The sequence below is a fragment of the Manacus candei genome, unplaced genomic scaffold (assembly GCF_025592945.1).
Source record: "Manacus candei isolate 608988 ecotype Guabito, Panama unplaced genomic scaffold, ASM2559294v1 h1tg000007l, whole genome shotgun sequence".
Lineage (NCBI taxonomy): Eukaryota > Metazoa > Chordata > Aves > Passeriformes > Pipridae > Manacus > Manacus candei.
Genome location: NW_026138055.1, coordinates 4,224,461 through 4,246,615, shown reverse-complemented (window position 1 = coordinate 4,246,615; position 22,155 = coordinate 4,224,461). Strand labels below are relative to the sequence as shown.

The 22,155-nt window shown below is 43.1% G+C and overlaps 1 protein-coding gene across 1 annotated transcript in view; it reads left to right on the top strand.

The window, feature by feature from the left end:
* Window positions 1-1,268: 1,268 nt before the first annotated feature.
* CD2AP (CD2 associated protein) overlaps window positions 1,269-22,155 on the top strand; it is an 81,257-nt gene continuing 60,370 nt past the window's right edge. Inside the window, exon 1 of the mRNA XM_051810309.1 lies at window positions 1,269-1,447. Within this exon, the coding sequence (XP_051666269.1) occupies window positions 1,444-1,447 (4 nt within the window). The 5' untranslated portion in view covers window positions 1,269-1,443. The remainder of the gene's footprint in view (window positions 1,448-22,155) is intronic.

Genomic DNA, 22,155 nt, shown 5'->3' with positions numbered 1-22,155 from the left:
CTGGCACAGTTCAGGAATATGCCTTCTTGTCCTATTGCTGGTTGCCTGCAAGAAGAGACTGGCTCCCACCTGGCTACAGCCTCCTTCCAGGTATTTGTAGAGAATGATAAGGTCACCCGAGTCTCCTTTTCTCCAGGCTGAATCCTCCCAGCTCTCTCAGCCACTCCTTGTTGGACTTGTGCTCCAGACCCCGAGGAAAAGGGGGGCTCTTACAGTGAGTGGGTGGGGATGGGGGGCGGCCTCAGCAGTGAGGGGGTTGGTGCTGCCCATGAGCCAAAAGGCCAATGGAATCCAGGTGTGCATTAGGAACAGCACTGCCAGCAGGTCAAGAGATGGGATCCTGCCCCTCTAATCAGCCCCATTGAAGCACATCTGGAGTGCTGTGTCCAGCTCTGGGCTCCTCAGGATAAAAGAGACATGGAGCTCCTGGAGCAGGTCCAGCAAAGAGTGACAAAGATGATGAAGGGATTAGAGCATCTCTCTTAGGAGGAAAGGCTGAGGGAGCTCAGCTTCCAGAAGAGACACTGAAAGGGGACTCATCCATGTCTGTCAGGGTCTGCAGGGAGGGAGCAGAGGATGGACCAGGCTCTCCTCGGGGGTGTCCAGCAATGGGACAAGAGGCCACGGGCACAAACTGAGGCCCAGGAAGTTCCACATGAAGAAGAACTTCTTTCCTGTGCAGTGACCGAGCAGTGAAGCACATTGCCCAGAGTCTCCCTCACTGGAGATACTCCAGAAACACCTGGATGCAATCCTGTGCCAAGTGCTCTCGGATGACCCTGCTTGAGAAAGGAGGTTGCACCGGATGACCCACTGTGGTCTCTTCCAACTTGAACCATTCTGTGATTCTGTGAGGGGATGAGAAGGGCTCTGGGAGGTGTGAGGGGGATGTGAGGGAGTGTGAGGGGTGTGATGAGGGGCTGTGAGGGGAATGTGAGGGGTGTGATGAGGGGCTGTGAGGGGTTTATGAGGGGGATGTGAGTGGCATGTGATGGGCTGTGAGGGGTCTGTGAGGACTGAGGAGGGGCTGTGAGGAGGGTGATGACGGAGATACGAGGGCTGAGAACACCGCCCTGCCGACGGGGCTGGGGGGGCCGATGACGGGGGCGGTGCCCCCTCCCCGCGCGGGGGCGGGGCCGAGACGGTGACGTCACCCCCGCCTGGCAACGGCGTGGGGGCGGGGGCGGCGCGCGGCTCTCGCGGGACTTGGCGCCCCCCGCCGCGGGCGGGGCGGGGGCGGGGCCGGCGCTGCCCGAGCGCGGCTGAGGCGGCGGTGGGAGCGACGGGACGGGCGAGCAGCCCCTCTGCCCCGGGCCGCCCGCGGCTCGGAGCCGCCCCTTCCACGCCCGCAGCGCCCGCGGATGGAGCCGCCGTGCCCGGCTTGAGCGCGTCGGAGGGACGCGGAGCCGCTCCGCCGAGCCCGGGTGGGCGGGCGGGCGCAGCATGGGTGAGTGAGCGCGGCGGGACCGGACCCCTCCTCCCGCCCCCCGGGGGAGAGCTTGGGGTGAGGGGAGGGCCCGGGGCAGCCCCCGGTGTGCCCCGGGGCGGGGGCCGGTAGAGGAGCTGCGGGCCCGGCAGGTGCCCGCAGGTGCTCGGTGAGCGATCGCTCCAGGCAGAGGCCGGTCCGGAAGGTCCCGGGGGGCTGCGGGTTCCCTGGGTTTCGGTGGGGAGAGCGAGGAGTAACAGCGAACACTGACCCGGTGCTACTTGCAGAATAAAAGTTTTGTGGTTACGTCCAGCCCTCCTTTCGCTTTTTTCTTTTTTTTTCCCCTACTCGGCTTCAGTTTGAGCTGCACCTTCACCCGTTTCTTCACCGAGGTGTTGGCTTAAAGAGAGCGAGTGCACAGCGACCAGGAGAGTTCCTGTGCTGTGATGTGCGGGTTCAGGTTTACACTGGAAGCAGTCGGTTGTGCTGGGTCTGGTTTTTAATGGGAGAGCGTCGGCGTGGAGTGGTATGAATGAGTGACTTAAACACCGCTCTGCAGAGCTCTCCTTCCTTAGAGGCAGTGCCCCCACTGATGTTCAAAAAGGTCCACTGAACCATTTTGTTTGTCTTTGGTATCTCCACTCCTGTCGCACCCCTTGCTCTCCGTCCTGTGTAACATTATCTCCAGGTGCTCTGGAGGGGTACGTGTGACTGTGTGTGCTTATGCTGCTGTGTGCAAATGTGCTGGTTTAGAGCGGGATTTAAGCTTTTTAAGTGCAAGGATACCTGGGTTTTGGATAGCTCTTCTTTATCTCCATCTTTATCCCCATAAAATTGAAGAGGGTGTGCAGGTCAAACGTGCAGTTACTGGAGCGATAAAAGCTCCTCTTGTTTTCTACTGATTAGGAAGATGGGCTTTCAGTGTTTTCATCTCGGTGAAAGTAGCCTGATGTGGCCAAAGCACACTGAAAGTAAAGTCTGAAACTATAAAGTGGAATGGGTGTTTTAAGTTCTGATACAAACCAAGCTCTAAAGAACTCGCTTTTTGTGATTGTTCAGAATAGGTAAGACTTGCTGTTTATTTCTTTTTGGGCTGTGTTCTCTTATTTGCAAGGGAGGAGTGTCCGTCCAGGTCATTGCAGTGACTTGTGATGGTAGTTCCTGAAGCATAAAAGTTTAGTGTGCTAATTAAACATTTTGAAGTCAGACTACCGTGTGAATACCTCAGGATTTACATAGGGTATGTCTAGGTTATTAAAACCATTAGTATCATTTATTACTGTAGTTAGAAATACTGTATAAGACTTCAGAAAGGTCTGAGTCTAGTTTATGATTATTGCGTGGTATAAAACAATGTATACATTGTTTTTTAATGTATATATATTTTTTTACAATGTATATATTGTATTTTTTCCTTAAGTTTCCTTTTCTTAAGGCAGTCCTTTTCTGATGACAGTAATGAGCATGTTATTACTGCTTCAGAGGCGACTGAATTGAGTGGGTGCACACACTGTGTCAAGTATTGTTATTGCGTGGGTTATTCTAACCATAACAATTTGTGTGTCTGTGCAGTTAGAGAACAATTCCTGCCAGAACGCTGGCAAACCTCTATAAAGGATTGTGGAATAATCCTAGAGCCTTTTAAACAGATTTTCTCTGTAGGTGTTGTCCTTTATTCAGATTTCCAAATGTTGCTTTCTTGTGATCGAAAGCAGGGAGGAATATATATCTCTAAAAATAAGAGCGGAAAAGAACTAACTGTAGCTTGCCCTGCACTCACTGTGTTCAGTGGTGGGTGGCCTCACGTTTTACCTTGAGAAGTCATTAGTTGATTATTTTATTACTGACGTCATGGCAGAGCTGGTCCTTGATAAGAGATCGTTTACCTTTTATGTCAGTTTGATGAAGAGATTTTGCATGTGAGAGGTGGCTTAGAGGGGAGTGTTGAGTATCTTTGGCAGACTCGGGGGGTTTCTGAGATCTATGGAGAAGTAAGAACAGGGCAGTGTGTCTCTGGAGGAACCAAAAGGAGAAGGGCAGAAGTACAGAATGCCTTGGAACAGGTTCTTTTGTGTTCTTTTAGTAGCTGGAAATTAGTGTTTCAGGAGCACGTGCCACTCAGGCGCCCGAAGGATGGGGAGGAGGATGTTGTCAGAGGTGACACACACGAGGCCATATGAAGTTACTGGTAATGCCCACTGACACACTTGAGCTCTGTCATTATAATTCTTTGCCTTCTGTACTAGATTAATCATGTGGATTCAATATATGACTCCACAAACAGCTAGAGAAGCAGATTATTTAAAGGGAAAAAATATATTCAGATGTTCTAGAGGAAAAAGACTATTTGCTTGAATTGTCTTTTGCTGTCTTGGGTTAATATCCACTTGGAGAGAGGTAGAGTTCCGTGTATTGGTGCATTGTAACATCTGCTTACTTATATGGCTCAGTAACTGCTAATTGGCCTAATTTTAGTTAAGAAATGGTTTGACTATATAACTTCCATGTTAACGGGAAGGTTGAGCTAAATTTTAGAGTCCCTTTGCAGCCAATCGTCCTATAGTTTTACAACTAAGAAAGAAATCTTACAGCAGCAATTGATAAATTGCCACAGTGGAACACTAAAATCTACTGAACTCTTGTCAATATCTTCTTAGCTATATGCATGTCCCATCCTTTTTTATTTCCAAAAATTTGTACAGGCTTTGATTTTTGGTTCCCATGAGTCAGTACATTTGAATTTTTCTACATTTGATCTTCAGACAATTTTGTAATTTTGGAATACTTTGGGAAACCAGACATACTTCTTCATTGCCAACAGAATAAGTATAAATCTGTTTGATCTACAGAGTAAGTTCATTGAACATTAAACTTGCGTGAAGCCTCTTGCTTTCTTCACCTTCATGTTGGCAACAGAAAACAATCTTAGAAGGTTTTTGTAAGCAGACTGAACTGAATGCTTTTAACATACTGTTGTGGAGACAGTGGCAGATTGTTTCAGTATTCACTAGTAGTATTACAAGAACCTATTAGAAGATTCCTTCAGGGTTTGTTGTTTGATTTTAAAAACAAAACAAAAAACTCCACAAAACCCCAGCAATCTCCCCCTCCCCCACCCCCCAAAAAATGGGATACTCCATACAACCCCAAGCAAATGGGATAGTATAAATGAACAGTTCCACTGGTATTTTACCAAGAAATATGTAAGATGGGATGCCCAGTTGAACTTTAATCACTCTTTATTGATGAGTACAATGACAGAATCAAAAGTGCAGGTTGTTAAACCTTTCTGTATTTGGGTTCTGGATGAGCCTAGTGCTGGCCAACTGTACTTGCACTGGCCAAGTTAAGCAAAGTGCTTTCTTACTTCATTTCTTTATTCTAGACAGAACTGTAAGGGAGGATGATGTGAAGCTGACCTCTGGAAGAGAGATGCCTAAACTACTGGGAAACCAAATTACTGTAACTGGGAAGAGTTGATGGATACTGAGCTTGGGTCAAGATAGAGGAGAAATCCCATCGAAAGGTGCAGGAGAATGTCAGCTCAACTCTTGCCTTTTCAGGTTTTTTTTCCAAGAAATGAAGAGCTGCTGCACTGAGAGTCCTGACTGTGGGGTGGGTAGGGAGGAAAAGGATATGGAAAGCAGGTTTGAAATGGAAAGTTGTTCTTGTTTGTTTTTTTGGATTGTTGTTGTGTTTTTTTTGTTTGTTTGGTTTTTTTGTTTGTTTGTTTGATTGGTTTTTTTTTTAAATAAAACCCCATGGTCTGGCAATCAGTAATTTATAGGCTTTCTCAGAGGTGTTCGTGGTTTCGTCAGAGCTTTTTTATAGACAGGGATGGACCATGAGGGACTTGGACTAAGGGGCACAAAGAAGAATGTGGTTTTGCCAACCACAACTGCCTGTGACAGTGGAAGTCCCTGTTTAACATAAATGGGTGTGTGTGTGTGTGAAATATGTCCTTTCAGTGTGAGGGTATGTTTTTGGATTTTTTTTTCTTTTTTTTTTTTTTTTCAAAAACTGCTGCTTACTCTGCCTGACAGTATTTTTGAGAAATGGTGGATGATTGGTGGCTTCGGTCTGAGAAGCTTCTCTACATCTACACTCCTCCCGTGTCAGCCATTCCAGGTGATGGTCACCTTTACTGGATGGTTATTTTAGTTTTTATTTCACTTTCAACTTGTTGAGAGTTGTTCAGGACTGTGTATGTGTTATTCAAGACTTAACTCCATGCAGGGGTATAATTATATTTGCTGTCTTGATTTCTTCCGTTTTCCTTATAGTTTTTGTTTCAACTAGGTAGGATCTATACCTTGAATTCTCTTTACCTTCACTGGCTTTCTCTGTTGTCTGCCTGTGCTTGGGGTTGTTTTTTTTTTTCTCTTAGTGGGTTTTTGTTGCATAAACACAGGAAATGTGTGGTTGGGCACCCTGTGCTGTCTGGGGCTGAGCTGCCCGGTCTGTCCCGCTCCGCCTGTCATAGCTCTGCTCTTCCATCCACTTTGCTTCCTTGGAGATGCTGTCACATATGACTGCTGCTCTGGGAGCTCCCCAGTCTGGCTTGATAAAAATGATTTGTTAGGAAAGAGCAGCAATGTATGTGCTTGAAGTGACTAAAATCATTCTGACAGAAGTGGGTAAGTCGATCAGGTGAAATTCCTTGCTCGTGGGTCTTGGGGGTAGTGATTTCTAGCAGCTGGTCCAACCTGTGGTGGCCACCTGGGCACTTAAAACGTGTCTCTGGTTCGTGCCAGGGGTTTAGCTTTTTTTCTTCTGTTCCTTTTAGAGTAGGTGGGGTTTTTTAATATTTTTTAAACTGGCATCTTTTTTTTTATAATGAAGTTAAATTACATTCGACTTCTTCTTTTCTGACACTTTTCCTTTCCATGATGTTCCTTTTTAACTCTTCTCTGAATTGTGAATTTGCTAACTATCTAAAATATTCCCAACTCTCTGTGGAGGCAATACCTGAGCCTTTGCTGTCCCTTATCGTGGACATGTGGTGATAAGAAACAGTTTTCCCCAACATTGTCCCTGTCTTGATGTGAGCACAGCCCTGCGTGAGCACTGCCTGTAGCTGTCCTGGTGCACTGGTAAAAGCGGGACTGAAGCACTGAAACTGCCTTTTCAGTCACCACTTTTCTAGAATGATCCCTTGCTGTGTTAAATAACTCTTCCTTTTGCCCTGAATTACTGTGTTTCTTAGCATAAACTTGAGACTTCAGTTCATTTGAATAATATGACGCCAGCACAACTATTTATTTTCTTTGACTAATGCCAACAAATGTTTTTGGGTGGGATTGTGTTTTACTGCTCTAGCCACATGCAGAATTGTCTTTCTTCATATAAAATCAGTGTGAAATACTGCTTTTTCAGAAATCCTGAATAAAGAAAATGATGCATTGTAGATATTTTTGAACAAAAATTTAAGACCTGCCATTGCCAGAGTCCTGAATCAGACTGAAGGAGAAGTCATAGTATGTGTCTGTCTGCCAAATGAGTTAAATCTTTCCACTTTTGGGGTGATGTACACTGGAGAAAATATAATATGAGGTCATTTAGAATATTAAGTGAACTTTTCTTAAAGAAATATATATTGCCTATAATGTGCTTACAGTATTAGGCAAGATTGCTTTCAGCATAATAAATTAGAACTAATATTTTGAATAATTGAAAAAAGTGAACCATTTTCCTTTAATTTCAGCAGTTTGCATGACCTGTGGTGTTACATGAGAGCTGCAGTTGGAACTCTCCACTTGGTGCCGAGGAGCTTTGTGATTGTAAACTGAGTTTACATTTGACATTATTGTTAAAGAAACTCAAAACTAATTTTATCACTTTCACTGCTACAGCTAGATAAAGCATTACTTTAAATTATTTAAATGGCTTAAGCTTACACTGTTTCTTAACAGTAAGTAAATCACCATAAACATGATACTTTTTGCTGTTAGAGGGATATGTAAATGGCTTTGGAATTAAGCAGTCTTAGGTAGTCTCATTTATTTTTGCTTCTTCAGCAGCAGGATCTGGAGGGCTGTGAATAGATTTCTGTGGATAGGAGTTACTAATGATTTTTACTTTAATGTTAAATAACGCAGTTTTGCCTGAGTTCCTGGAAACTTGCCTGACTTACCATTTAAAGAAGTCTCTTAAGTCATCAATTTCTACCTCTTGGATAAAATTCCTAAGTGGTCAGCCTTAGTCAAATGTTTTGACTGTGTACATAGTTTGATCTTTGTAAGCTGGCACTGAAGTAAAATCTCACCCTTCACTTATCTCTGTCTAGTGAGCATTGTCCTCTTCCCTTCCTTTTACAAACCAGATCATCCAAAACTTTCCTGTCTTCCTGAATTAGCTTTCAGCCAGACTGGCTCTCCAGAACTGAGACCAAGCTCATGGTGGCAGAAGGAGTGAGGAGGAGGATGTGGATGCTGCTTACAGTGGTGTCAGCTGCAGCAGTTACAGCAGTTGACAAAGTCACGCCTGGTAGAGACTTTTTGTCTTCTAGTTTTAGCTCTTTAGTTCAGTTGTGGATTTATTGGTAACATACCAGTATACCTTAATTCCCCTTAGTTTGGGTTTTAGTTCCCCCCCCCCCCCCAAGTTGCATTGTTGTTTCTCTTTTCAGGAAAAATATAAAAGCCAGCTTCTCAGAATGGTTCAGGTTGTTTCTATTCAATGCATCTTTGGGACTGGGGGGGATACAAGTCTCCATCTTTGCTGCTTGAAGAAATAAATCTGCTAGTTTTCATCAAGTAAAGGAGAATCATGTTGCTTAACTCTGAACTTGTATCTTGAGTTATGAAGGGATTTGTTTTAAGGCTACTTTGAGTGTAATGTCCCTTCTAAAGTCTTCCTGTGGGTGCAGTTTCAGGCTGTGCTTCAGGGATAACTTCAGGCTGCTGCCACAAAGGGCCAGAGCTGTACCTGCCTCTCTCTGGCTTACCATGGCTCTGGTGGCTGTGACTGATAAGCTGGATGCTGTGGAAGAAACTCCTGAGCCAGGTTTGGCATCCTGTCAGCTGAATGGCCTCACTCTGCCTGCACAGTTTTGAGCTCCTGGGCAAGAGAGTGGATGGGACTGTATTTCAGGAGCCAGGGAATGGAGAGTGTTTCTCCTTTTCCATTTTAACCTGCAGTTGCTTTGCACTACATCCACACTGAAGTTTCATCAGTTTCTTCTATATTAATTGCTCTCAAATGTTTGTGATCCAGCAAACTGATTATTTCAAATTTTTTTCTCTTCATTTTTAAAATGCTTTTTTACCCCTCATCCACTTTAGGCCAGCCAAGTGTTTTTTTTTTTTAAATGTGCCTCTAACTTGCTTTTTTAAAAATTGATTTAATAGTAACTTTATAGAGAAAATAGTTCCTAAACTGCTAGAATTTATAATTGAGGTGCCTTTTGTATTTCTGTGGATTTTAGTTGGTTTTTTTCAGTAATGTGTATGTTTGGAGAAGACAACTGAGCACAGTATGTAAAAAATATACCTGTGTCCTTACTGTATCCTGATTTTTTTGCCATTGGGCTGGACTTCAGTGTTCCCATCACTTAAATGCTTTTATGGAGTTTGGCTTATTTAGTACTGTCATAAACCAAGAAATGCAAGATTAACTAGAATAAACCTGCCTAAAACTTAAGGTAAATCACATTGCTGTTTGCACTCTTTGTGACATCTGAATATTTCTGTCGGGGAAGTTATTAATTGCTAGAATGAACTGCCAAGAGAAATGCTAGATCCATCAATTCTTGGTATGGTCAGTCCCCTGAATAATGCAGATATCAGTGTGTTCCTTAATCTTCCCTTTTGGCAGATTTAGTGATCATGTGTCTGTGCAGTGATCTGGTTTAAGGTGCTGGCTGGAGTTGAATCCAGCCAGAGGAGAACCAGCTGTGTCTGATTTGGCAGCAAAGTGGACTGACACACCCTGGAGCAGCATAACTGTGAGACCAGCACAAGGGAACAGTGGTATGGGAGTAAGTTGGGAGAGACTGCAGGGTCATTCCTTCAGCCTCACAGTGTTGAAGTCACTGTAAAACTGTTCTCTGTAAATGACTGAAGCCATTGTTCCTGAAAAGCAGAGCCCACCTGTTTTGCTTCCGAAGTGGTAAAGTGAAGAGCATTATTTTGTTCAGAGTTTTTAGTAAGAGGCTTGACAAATTCAGCAGGATTTGCAAGTTGTCTGGGAGTGTCGATGGGGTTTCAGGTGACCATCTGACGGGTGGGGATGGGCTGTTTGTTTGAAACCTGTGTCCCAAACAACACTTTGTGTTCAGCTGAGTTTGTGCCGTCCTGGAGCCAGGTGAAATGAGGTGCTGTTCTGCAAGTGGGGCAGTGGAATTGCTGAGGTGAGCAAGGCTTTTGTAGACTAATCCCGTGGGTATGGTAAATAAGGAGACCGCAGATCCTCCTGAAAAGTGCAAACAGCAGAATATAGTCTTTTTATTAAGCATGAATTATTATGAACTGTGCTGTTTTGCTCTGGAAAATCAAATGTGCTTTGTTTGCTGGACCTGTGTGTTAATGAAAATACACCTTGTCCTTCAGCACGGGGAAAGAGTGTTTGTGAAGTGGAAGATGGTAGTAAAAAGCATTACATTAAAATATTCACACTATGAGAACTGTAAGTATAACAACGACTGCTTTTACTGCCTACCAATATCTGGGTAAGGATGTGGTACAAGGAAGTAGGGGAACTGGAAATTGTCTTGGCTGACACCCTTTGCAGCTCTAGGAGAGCTTGAAGGCATTTCTTGTAGCACCGTGTGCTGTAGGACTGTATGCGAGTTACCCATGTGGTGGTTGTCAACTAAAAACACAATTAAGAGTGTATAAAATTGCTTCCTCTAATTTTTGTGTGTTCATCATCTTACTAGATGCTTATTTTGTGGGAAGAGAGTTTGCTCTTTCAATCTTAATGGTTCTTTCTTCCTGAGAGAGAATTATAAGATACATATATGGATTGTAATGTAAATGGCTTCTAATATGTAGGTTGTAGAAGAAAACTTGCCCTGTAGACAGCTAGTAGGAGAAAGCCTCAGGCTGGGTGAATACAAGATGAAATAAAGCTGTTTATGAAACAGGAGATGTGCTGTCAGTAGAGTAAGACACAGCCTGCCATCTCTGTGCAGCAAGGAGACCGTGCTGATTTGCTGTCAAGACAGAGGTGCTGGATCCTGCTCTTCAGTGCTCTGTGATGCTTCTGCAGTTCTGAGCAGCAACAGAAGTGGTAAATCCTGACCTTGGTTTTTTAAGGAAGCTGAGGTCATACTGCTGATATTTTTTTCTCTTGATATTACTTTTTTTTTTTGAGTGTGTGTGTGGTTGAGTCACCAGGGTTTTGCCTGTAGTTGTGAAACCTGTGGGGACAGGTTTCAAGGGGATTTCCTCTGGTTCTAAATTCCAAGCTACTCCTTCAAGTGAACGTGTTGAGAACAGTGGAGGTGAGAGTTAGCTTTCTATGAACTTGCTTTGGGTGCTTTGTATCCCGACCTCAGCAACTGGTATCCCTTGCCCCAGACAGCTTTTCATAACCTCCTGTAAGTCCTCTGCTCCCTCCTCAAATTCTTCAAATACCAATCCTCGCATTACTATCAATTAGCACTGCAAGACACAGCACATGCTGGAGCTGCTTCCAGGCTGCATAGTTGGTGATTAGCCAGCCATCAGGTTAAAAGAGCAAGAGTGTTGGGGCAGTCCTGAAGTCTTTTCCTGGGGAAGGACTGAGATTTGGGTGCTTCAGTGCTGACTCTGCAAAAAAATAAAAATAATAAAAAAATGTACAGGTCTTATTTTTGAGATGCTGCTCTTCTGGCATGTTTTAGCCAAATGTGAAAGAATTGGGAGGGAAGCAAGAGGACAGGCAGATAGGGATGATCATGTAACCCTGGTTTCTTCAAGTGCTTGAGATTATAATCAGGTACTAAAAAACCCCATAGTGAATGAAGTGAGGGGTGATTGCTGTGCTGTAGTAGTATTGGGAGGATTGGTCAACAGAAATCTTGTGTTCCTAAAAGACAAACGCATAGTCCAGCATTTAGGAACAAACTATCTTACTGTCTGCCAGGTGGCCTGAGCAGGATAGTAGCCAGCAGGTCGTGGGGAGTGGTTGTTCCCCACTCCCAGGCACTCACATGACTAAAATACTGTGTCCAGTTTTGCTCCTTCCTCCCCTCAAATGCAGGGGGAATGCCACCAAACTGGAGAGCTGCGAGTGGTCAGGAGGCTGGTGCATGTGGTGTGCAAGGAGTTGGTATAGCCTGGAGAAGAGAATTACAGACTCTTCTTGGAGACATGGTGGAAAGTTGTGAATCAATGGCTGCAAGTTAGGACAGTGGTAATTCCTGTTGAATATAGTGTGGAAAAATCCTGATGAGAATTGAGTATCAGAAAAGCTGCCCAGGGTCGCTGTTTTATCTTCATCCCTTCAAGACTCTTAAAATTTAGCTGGACAATCCCTTGAGCAACCTGGTTTGGCTTTGAGATTAACCTTGCTCTGATCAGGTTGGAATAGTAACCTCCAGAGATCCTTTCAAACCTTGTTTTCCAGTGATTGGAAGCACTGCAAGTTATGCAGGTTGAAGTCATGATCTTAATAAAAATTGTTTAAATCCTTCTAAATCCGTATTACAAGTTAATTTACAGAATTGATCTCTGATCTTTTAAAACATAATTGAGCTAATGAAATGATTTTACCTTCTTTAAAACTATCTGATTGAGGTTGTAGGGTTCTCTTGAGCATTTCTTGTTTTGACTGGCTCTTGTAAGAATCCATTGCATAAGGATTTCTTTCTGTGCTTTTCAGTCCAACGGTTCAGTTGATTGTATTGATTAAAATGTCCACACTAAAAAGTTAATTAACTTTATTAATGCCACAATTACTGTGGACTGTCCTGACAGTGTGGAGTCAGATAGAAACACTTGTCCCTGTTTTAATACTAAGCATATTTTGTTGTTTTTGCAAGATCCCAATCTGGGACCATTCAGGCTCTTGCATCATGTCTGTTTTTAAAGATGAAGGGAACACTTTGTGCATGCTCCAAATGATGCTTTCAAGTTTCCATAAATTTATTTCAAAGCCAGATTCTTGCCATGTTTGCACAAGGACTAATTGTCATTCAGAATTAGATATGTGCCAAATTGCAGGTTGTCTGTCAAAGCATTTCTGTGTTTTTGCAGAGCGTAAAAGGAGTTTTCTTTTGGTTTAAACCCAGAAGGCTCTCAGACTTTCTTGTTTTTGTAACTCGTGAATTTATAACCTGGAGCTATGATCATGATGTTCTTTTTGGCTAGGAGAATCCTGAGAAAAATCTGCAGGAGGAGCTGAAGCTTTTGTAGTAACATGGGGTTCTGATATTGAAGGAAGGAAGCTATTATAAAATTCAAATCCTTTTTTTTTCTTTTTTTTTTTTTTTTTTAAGGGGAATGACTTTGTAGAAAAATTCTAAGATAAGCAACAGAGTCTTCAGCTTCAATTTATTTTTTTTTTGTTTGTTTGGGTTTTTTTGTGAGCTAATTATCTAGTAGAGGCTTTAAGGGAAAAACTATAAATATGGAGTTGACCCTGTCATACTTTCACTGCTTATTTGGTGCTTTGGATTTGAGCAAAATCTAAATACGGTATGATCTTTTTGTTCTTCAGAGGTTTTCTGGCATGGCTTTGTTTTAGCAGCTTTTGTAATTTGGTGTTTTGTGACTCACCTTGAATGTTTTGCCAAGAAGATGTTATAAAATTAACTTAAGGGAAAGAACAGAGGAAGAGGCGTAAATCTATATATGGAACAGTGTCTGAGTCATGACTTCAGAAAATGTGGTGTGTTTTTTTAGGGTGCAGTCCTCTGTGCCCTCTAAGATCCCTGGTTTTTCTTGCATGGTGAATTAGTAACATTCTTTCCCCTTCTGCTTGTGAAGAGTTTTGCTGCCTTTCCTGCAGGTGTCACCTCTCATTTCCAGGCTGGTTTCTTGCAATGAGGTCAGTTCAGACTGAGAGAAATAACAAGTAGCACAAACCATCTCTTTCTGCTTAACATCACTTCTCAGGCAAAACATTTTGACCTCCTTTGTCCTTATAAATCAAATAGTAGTATCAAATATCTATGGATGGTAGAGATTTTACTCTAATACTTCCCATTTCATGTCTTCTGCTGCGAAGGGAGGAGCCTGGCAATTCCCACTCATAGAAGTGAGGGGCTGAATCAAAATCACAGTTGTGATATTTATCAAGTTTGTGACTGAATTTAAGACAAGTATTTCTGATAACATGTCCTCCTCCTGGAGGAGACATGATGGATGAGTCTTCTAGAGTTGATTTAATAAACCTGCAGTGAGGAGTGTATCCCTAAAACACTTTTTTCCCCAGCTGGCTGGTAATGGTGGCATATCATCTGCAGGATACAGTTGTGGAATTATGAGGGTATATGTGGAGGGTATATGAGTTGCTTTAGCGAAGTGAAAATTGACAAACGTTTAATTTTCAGTCGTGTTCTGTCACACAGTGTTAAGCACTATAATGCACTTCAGGAAATTACAGGAGCCCAGAGTAGGAAAATGAGGCCTATGTGGTTTGCATCTCTCAGGGCAGGCTGCTGGGCAGGGTTTCTGCTGGGCTGTTTAGTTTCATTCTCAAAGTATCCTGCTAATTGTACCTGAGCCAGCGTGGGAAGCTGCCGTGTGAGATGGTTGCTGTTAAAATACAATGAGTTTCTCATTAGTTGAAATAATTTGGGAGGAAGAGCATACATTTTTAACTGTTTTCGATTGTTCATTGTCCTAATTATTTCAGCCTTACTGGGCTGTAAAATTCAACATGAACTTTTTATTAAAAATGTGTGGTGAGTCATTTGTTGGAGAATGCACCATTGCCTCACTCAATCTAGAAATGCCAGGCGGATCCAGGGCGGCTTTCAGAGGGACAAGTTCCGTGCTGACAGAACCAAGTCTGGCTTTTTAGACTGTCTCAAGGGTAGACTGCTATTTTTGGTTTTTTTGTTTCCCTTTTTTTAGCCAAACTATGTATGTAGAGGGATTGTTGCTTTAAGCAGAAAATGTTTGTGCTAGAACTGGATAATGCAGCATAGAGCAAGTTACAGAAGGATTAAGGAAAAATAGCAGTCACTGCAGGATGGACAGGAAAAAAAAGAACTTTACTCAAGTTACCTTATCACAGTCTTTTGACAACACCTGGAGCTGGCTGGGGATTATATTGTCTGAGGGCTCATGATTGGGATGTCAGTGGAACAGAAGCAAAAAGGTATTTTTGGGACTTTTGGTGGCTGAAATTAATTTTAGTTTGGCCACCTTCTGCAGAGTTCCCTGTCAGCTGTAAACGTAAAATTGAAATTGTGAGAAACTTCAGTGAGGGATCTGAGAGATCTTGGGGATTTCAAGACATCTGTGAAAGTCACAGGATGTCTCTGAAAGAGAACAGGCTAAAGCCAGTTACGGATACATTAATTTGTTTGTATCGTCTATTTAACACATAGGTAAAATATCATTAAAAGATTTTTGTGCCTGAATCACAAAATGGTTTGGGTTGGAAGGGACCTTTAAAGATCATCCAATCCAACCCCCTGCCATGGGCAGGGACACCTTACATTAGACCGGGTTGCTCAAAGTCCCACCCACCCTGGCCTTAAATGTTTCAAGGGATGAGACATCCCATGCTTCTCTGGGCAACCTGTGCCAGTGTCTAACCACCCTCACACTACAGAATTCCTTGCTTATGTCCAATCTAAATCTCCCCTCTTTCAGTTTAAAACCAGTGCCCCTTGTCCTGTCCCAACAGACCTTGGTAAAAGATCTCTCCATCTCTCTTACAAGCCCCCTTTATGTACTGGAAGGATGAAATAAGGTCTCAGTTGTCATTAGAAAGATAAAATGTAGTAGGACCCCATACTTCAGGAAAATAATAGAACTAGCTTTTATTCCAGCTTGTTCCTTCCCCTCTTCCAATGGTAATTTTTTTCCTTTGGCGTACGCAGCATTTAATCAGAATAGGAAGCTGACAGTAGTTGGGCTACTGATGCTGGAGTTTGGAGAAACAAAGGCCCAAATGAGATACTGGATATTGTTAGACTTAAACAAGATGTTTCAAAGTTGTTTTGTTGTCTTTTTTTTGGCTTGGTTGTCATTGTTGGTTTTCTCCATGGTGTGTATTTATTCTGACTTCATTCTTTTTTTCCTAAAAGCCATTTTTACAGCAGTTTAAAATACCCTTATTGTAAGCACTGGAGAGAGTACTTATTAAGTTTTTACCAGATCTTGTAAACCATCACGTGTCCAACACCTTTTTGGTAGTGACTTGTGATAGAAAGATAGACTGTATTTCAGAAAAATGATACATTAAATTCCCTTCTAAAGGAGGGTTTTTTTTTAATGTTGTAGAGGAATGGGAGCTGGGGCTGGTAGGCTGATCTGCCCCAGCACAGCACTATGGATGTTGGCTCAGGTGGGCATGGTGCTCTGACTGCTCAGCTCTTGTGCCGAGGAAGTGGGAAGCTGCTTGTTGGGGATTTGGCCTGACCTGCAGTCATAGTGGCTGATGGCCATCACTCATCTAATGTTGCTTCAAACTGCTGAGCCTTCTGAGACATGGGGGATGTGTTGAAGTGAGTGTGAAGGCTCATACTCACTTCAGCATGAAGTTGCTTCAAACAGCAAATCCTGTTGGCAATGAAACTGAGTCCCCTCTGGGTGACAGCAGGGTGTTGGTGGTGCTTCCAGAAACTGGGTGGACACAGCTGAGCTGGTTTTGTGTAGAATCAGCTTGGGTCCAACACTGTATTTGTGTGTATTGGAGGCATCTTTAGTGCTTGAAAGGATTGTTTGTTTGCCCAGCAACCAGAACTAATAAATTGTACAGATTTAGGTTCTCTGTCTTTGATATAATCCCCAACTGAAATAATCGGCTTACAGCAAATTGGGAATTAATTGTGTATGCTTAAAAGAAAATGTACACAGAATGGCATGAAAATATTTCAATTCCAATGGTGTTATGTATTATTATAAACTAATGAAAGAATTCTGATGGCTCAGTACACTTGGCTTAAAACAAGACCATAAGTCAATATTTGAATAGATGAGGTCAGCATTTTCTTAAACTGCAGAGAACCTCCTCTGCTCCATCCCTTCCTTGTGGCAGCAGAGTTTGCTTGGCTGGCACAGGCGATCAAAGCCTCAGGAGCAGGAAGCTCTGCTTTGGTACAGAGCTGTTTATCAGGGCTGGAGCTGGCACGACTGGTGTGGCTCACCTGGGAGGAGGCACAGGTACAAATGGCTCTGCTGTGTGTCACTGCCATTCTCTAGGCCTTACAGGAGGCACCCAACCTCCTTCTGAACTACTGTGAAGGTAAAACATCTTATTTGTGGTGGTTAATGCTTTCAGTAGTCCTTGTGATGCAACTGTTAGCAAGTCCTCCACGTGGAACACAAATGTGATGGCTCTGCATGGCTCAGCACAGGGAAATGTCTGCTCTTTTGTATGGTGTGACTCAAAACCAGTGACTTACTGAAGGCTGTGCTGTAAAATGTGTGTGCAATTCATGGTCTTCATTAGTTAATTGTACTCGTTCCTTGTTCAGTTTTGTAACAGCTTGCAACTGCAACCCTGCCATCAGTTGACAGGAATCCAATGGCCTTGCATTGTTTATGCATTGTGTTAGGATGTGGTTTCATGACAGATTTTGGCTGTGTGCAAAGCAGCAAGTGGTAAGGGGCAAGATGAGTGGGTCCCTAGGGGGAATTTCAGGTGTGAGGGACCTGACATTCATCTCACAAGTTTTGGACATTTTTATATCATTGTAGTTCTAGTCTCGCCCTATGGGTGTAATGCCTATTAAAGATTAACACACATTAGGAGTATTCTGGAGTTTAGTTTCAGTGGGAAAAAAAAAAATCCAGAGATTATTTACTATGAGACTGCTCCACACTGAACTGAAGCACCATAAATGAGGGTGGTTTGGACCTTCAGGAGCAATGTACTTCCCATCTGTGCTGTAACAGTAATGTAGATGTGGGTCTGAGTTGGGTTTGAAGCAGTCCTGGGTCTCTGACCCTACAGTGAGACATCTGAGGGAGATAAAGAAAGTTGACACTAAATAGTTTTCTCTCGGACTGTTTTCTTTATCTGATTCACCAGTAGTATAAATAACTACTAATCTTAAATGCAGAGCTGGGAGTAGGGACCATGTGAATGCACACAGAAGAGAGCATGGGATCACAGCATTCTTGGGTTAAGATGTCTTGGAAATACAGCCTTGGGTTTCCCGCTCTCTTTTGGTGATGTAGCTTTACTGGGCACTTGGAGAAGGAAGCAGATGCTGGATGTTTCCGTCTGTTCGAGGTTCAGTCCCTTGCCTGCTTCTCATCAGATATGGTTGTTTAGGTGTGAAAAGAAGGGAAGGACCCTTTTGCACAGGACCAGTGCTCAGAGTTGTTTTCCCAGTACTGGGAAATGTGAGGTGCTTCCCTACTCAGATTGAGGGAGACCAAACCCACATCTGTACCCCAAAGGGATACTCAGATCTTTGGGGAACTGGTTATTATGGTCATTGTGTAGACAGGAGAGGGAATCATGGGAGCAGATGCAGAGTGTGAAGGAAGGAGCAGTGGAGGCTTTTGGCCAGAGGGATTTGCCTTTGGTTGCCAAACCCTTGTGCTCACCTTGTGCATGTGTCTTACGGGAGAACTTTGATGACAAAACTCATACAGGTTTGGGAGAAGCAACTAGAATTTTAAGGGCAATGGGGAATCCACCAGGCTTCTTTATTTGAGTATAAGGGTTGTCATCAGTGACTCAGGTCAGGGTAACAGGGTGTTGGAGTGGAAAGAAAACATTCTTGTAACCACTACTTATGTTTACAGTTCTGGAGGTGTTTTCATTGTTCAGCATTTAAACACCTGAACTACTTTTTCAGTGTTAAGATGTGTCTTAAGTGGCCAAACATATACTATGGTATTGCTGTTAAAACAGCTGGAATTCCTATAGCTCACAAACTGTAGGAAGGCTTCTGTGGGAAAGCAGTTGGAAGGAGCACCTAATTTTGAAACAGTTTGGAAGAAAAGTATGATAGTTATAAGGGTAAGATGGTATCTTCTGTGGTCTTTTGTCTCCAGTGTAAACTTTGCTGTGAAACAAAATACCTTTGTAACTGTGTGTATGTACTCGTACATAATAACACAATTGTTACCCTGGTTTTATAGGACACTAAACTTTGAGGGTTTTCTGTGATAAATGTACAAGTGGAAACAACAGCAAATTTTAAGCATCTAGCAACTGTCTGTTATGATAAACTGGAAAAGCAAAAGCTCAGTTTCTAGTATAACTGCAGTTTTGCTGCCAAGGTGCTTCTGGAGGCTGCACAACTTTCCAGGGTTCATGTTCCAATAAATGACTTTAAATCTGAACTGACCTAAAACCTCCCTGAAGAGACCTTCATGGAACATGGCAGCAACTCTTGCTGCTTCATGTTGGACTCTGTTCCTCCCAGTCTGCAGCAAGTTTCAGCAAGGCTTCCCAATATATGCAAGGATTTCAGTTATTCAATGAATCCTCTTTTTTTTTTAAAATTTTATAAACTATTAAAATGTGTTTTTCATGGGATTTTATTTTTATTTCATGGTTTGTGTCTTTATTTTGGCTACTACAGAAAGGTCACTGGATTCTGACAGTATTGTAATACCTTAAACAAAGTACCAAGAATGTGAAGTTGTCGTCTTTGCTGGGTGAGTGTCTGACATGGGTTATTTCTGTTGAAGACACAGGCATGCTAGAACTTTGGTATATTTTCCACTCTTTTACTTGCTTTATTTATTGGTTTTTCTCTTTTAAGGCTCCCAGAGGGCCTTAGTTACCTATAATAGACAACTTCAGAAAGACACTGAGTAGCTGAAGACTTCCTTTGTTTAAAATCAGTGAAGATGGGTATTATGGCCATGCTTGTTGGGAGACTTGCTTCTGCCTTGGCACTGAGATGTGGTTGGCAGAAGAGCCAGTTGTGTAAGTTTTGGAGAAGTGGAGAGTCCACCTGTGCCAGCAGTGACTGAATGCCTCATGCAGGCAGTGTTGCTGTGCTGGCTGGCAGTGGGAGCTGTTTTGTCAGAGGCACTGGGGTTAGATAGGACACTTTTCATCTTTGCTGTGGGGAATAACGTCTGTAGTTGTTCACTGGGCTGACTGGCTTTGATGTGTTGGGTCTGTTTTATTTCGTAAGTGAGGTTGTCATCTCAGTGGAAACCAAGAGCTGAGCAGACTGCTCCCACAAAACTTCCTATAACCACCTTCTCCCAAAGATATCCAGTCAATATTTTTTTCCTTAGCTCTGATTTAATCAGTCCCTTGCCCCTGAAAATGGGTGAGAACCTTCAAAAAGTGCCATGTGGGAGGCTCCCTAATTGTGTTGGAAAGCTGTCATGGCTAGATGACAGAGTGTGTTTATATGTGTTTAAGTGGAACTTTTGTGGTTTGTTCATCCCATTGCCTCTTGTGCTTTCATTGGGCACCACTCAGTCTTTTCCACCCCTGATCAATAAGATTTCCCTGAGCTTTCTCCCGGCTCTTTCAGCTGTGCCTTGTATGAAGATACTCAAGACCCTTAGTCATCTATGATCTGCATGGCCCTTTGGGCTCACACCATTATTTTCATTTCTGTCTTGTATTGGGGCACCCAGGACAGCACCAAGCACTCCAGATGGTCTCCCCAGTAGAGAGCAGAGGGGGAGATCCCCTCCCTTGGCCTGTGGCAGTGCTCCTCCTAATGCAGCCCCAACTGCTTTTGATCCTCTTTTGCTGCGAGGATGTGTTGCTGGCTCCTGTCAACTTGGTGTCCACCAGGTCCTTCTCTGCCAAACTGCTTTCCAGCCAGGCAGTCCACAGCCTGTACTGGTGCACGGGGTTGATTCTCCCCAGGGACAGGACTTGGCATTTGCCTGTGACCTTCGTCAGGTTGGTGATGGTCCATTTCCTCAGCCTGTTGAGGTCCCTCTGAATAGCAGCATATCCATCCGGTCTGTCAGCCACTCTTCCAGGCTTTGTATCATCTGCAGACTCGCCGCGGGTGCATCAGTCCCATCATTCAGGTCATTAATAAAGGTACTGAACGACTCAGGATTGACTCCTGGGACACACCACTGGTGATTTCCCCCCGAGCTGGACCGTGTGTCATTGATCACAACCCTTGGAGCCTGGCATTTTGGACAGTGTTCAGTCCACACCACTTTATACTCCTCTGGCCTGTACTCTATCAGTTTGTTTTTGGTGGCACTGGCTCAATTGCCTCTGATTCTTCATTACACAGATTCCAGCCCCTCATCTGCTACCAGGGCACTGAATGTGTAGTCTTGTTTTTCTAAATCTGTTCTGTCAGTTCTTAGTCTGTTACAATTTATTATCTCTAATGCCCTCGTCAACCTAACTGTGATGTGGCTTCTCATTTGTTTCCATCCCTCTTTCCTTGGTTGGAAGCATGTTCCAGGTGCTGTCTTTATGTTTATATTTGAATTCTTGCCAAAACAAGATTGCCACTTATGTGTTAGAGATGTAGGGTCAAGATACCTTCTTTGCATGCGGTGTAGGAGGTGGTTTGGGATGGCCCATTCTGGCTGTGAAAACTTGGGAGAAAGTTGTCTTCCTCTCTGGTGAGCTTTGGTATTCCTGGATGTGCAGGAAAAGCGCAGTAAATCTCACAATGTTCCTGCTCAGGCTTGAGAAGACTATTTTTCATCCATGATGTGGATGAAAACTCGTGGACTTATAAGATACATATAAGATACATCGTGGACTTATAAGATACAGATAATTGATTTGAGTTGGGTTTGAAATGGAGAAAGCAGTGTAAAAAAACTGAGGAGAGGTAAGATAGGTGGCTTTTGTGTTTTGTGTTGCTGAGGAGTTCTGCTGCATGTTCTACCAGTTGAGACTGTTTTTTGAAAGTTTTGACCAGTTTATATGGTTGGAGTCACACTTATTGCTGACTGATCACAGCATATCTGTTCTTGAGTAAAGCTTTTAAGTGAGAACTTGAAACATTCAAAAGCATTCAGAACTACTTGAAGCCTTCAGAAGTGCAATCCGTGGACTAATGTAATTCCTAGTTATTGTTGTTATGCCTTAACGTTTTCTGTCATCACTGGATACTGTTTTTACTTGGGTAAATATTATACTTTATACTTGAAGATGTTTCAGAGGCTTATTTAATGTGGACTGTTTTGGCAGTAAACAGTTTCTTGCCCAGCACACTGAAGTCCGAATTACCTGAATGATTCAACTAGTGCTACTTGCCAGTATTGAAAAGCAAAACTGATGAGTTCCTCTTGAGGGTCACGTAGTATTTAGGTGGGAGATGTGTGGCTTCTTGCTGTTTCTGTGCCATCATATGAAAAAAGTTATGGGATAAAACTATTTTGACATTCCCCACAATCCCTTCCACTTTACAGATGACACAACAGAATTTGCATCTGATTTTTCTTCATATCCATGAGAGTGAGCGTGGCATGGAGTATCACTGACAGATAAAAGCACTTAAATTTTAAACATAAAAAGCTGATGTCCTTTTACTACTGTTTATCTTTGGAAGACAGAGACGTGAATGGTGACTGGGAGGTTCTTCAAAGCCTCTGCTGGTTGTTGGCATGACCGAGTCCATGTTTTACAGCCTACAAAGGTGACCAGAATGAGTGTGTTGTTTGTTTCAAACACAAATACAGGAATGTTCTCCCAAGGGAATAAATAAG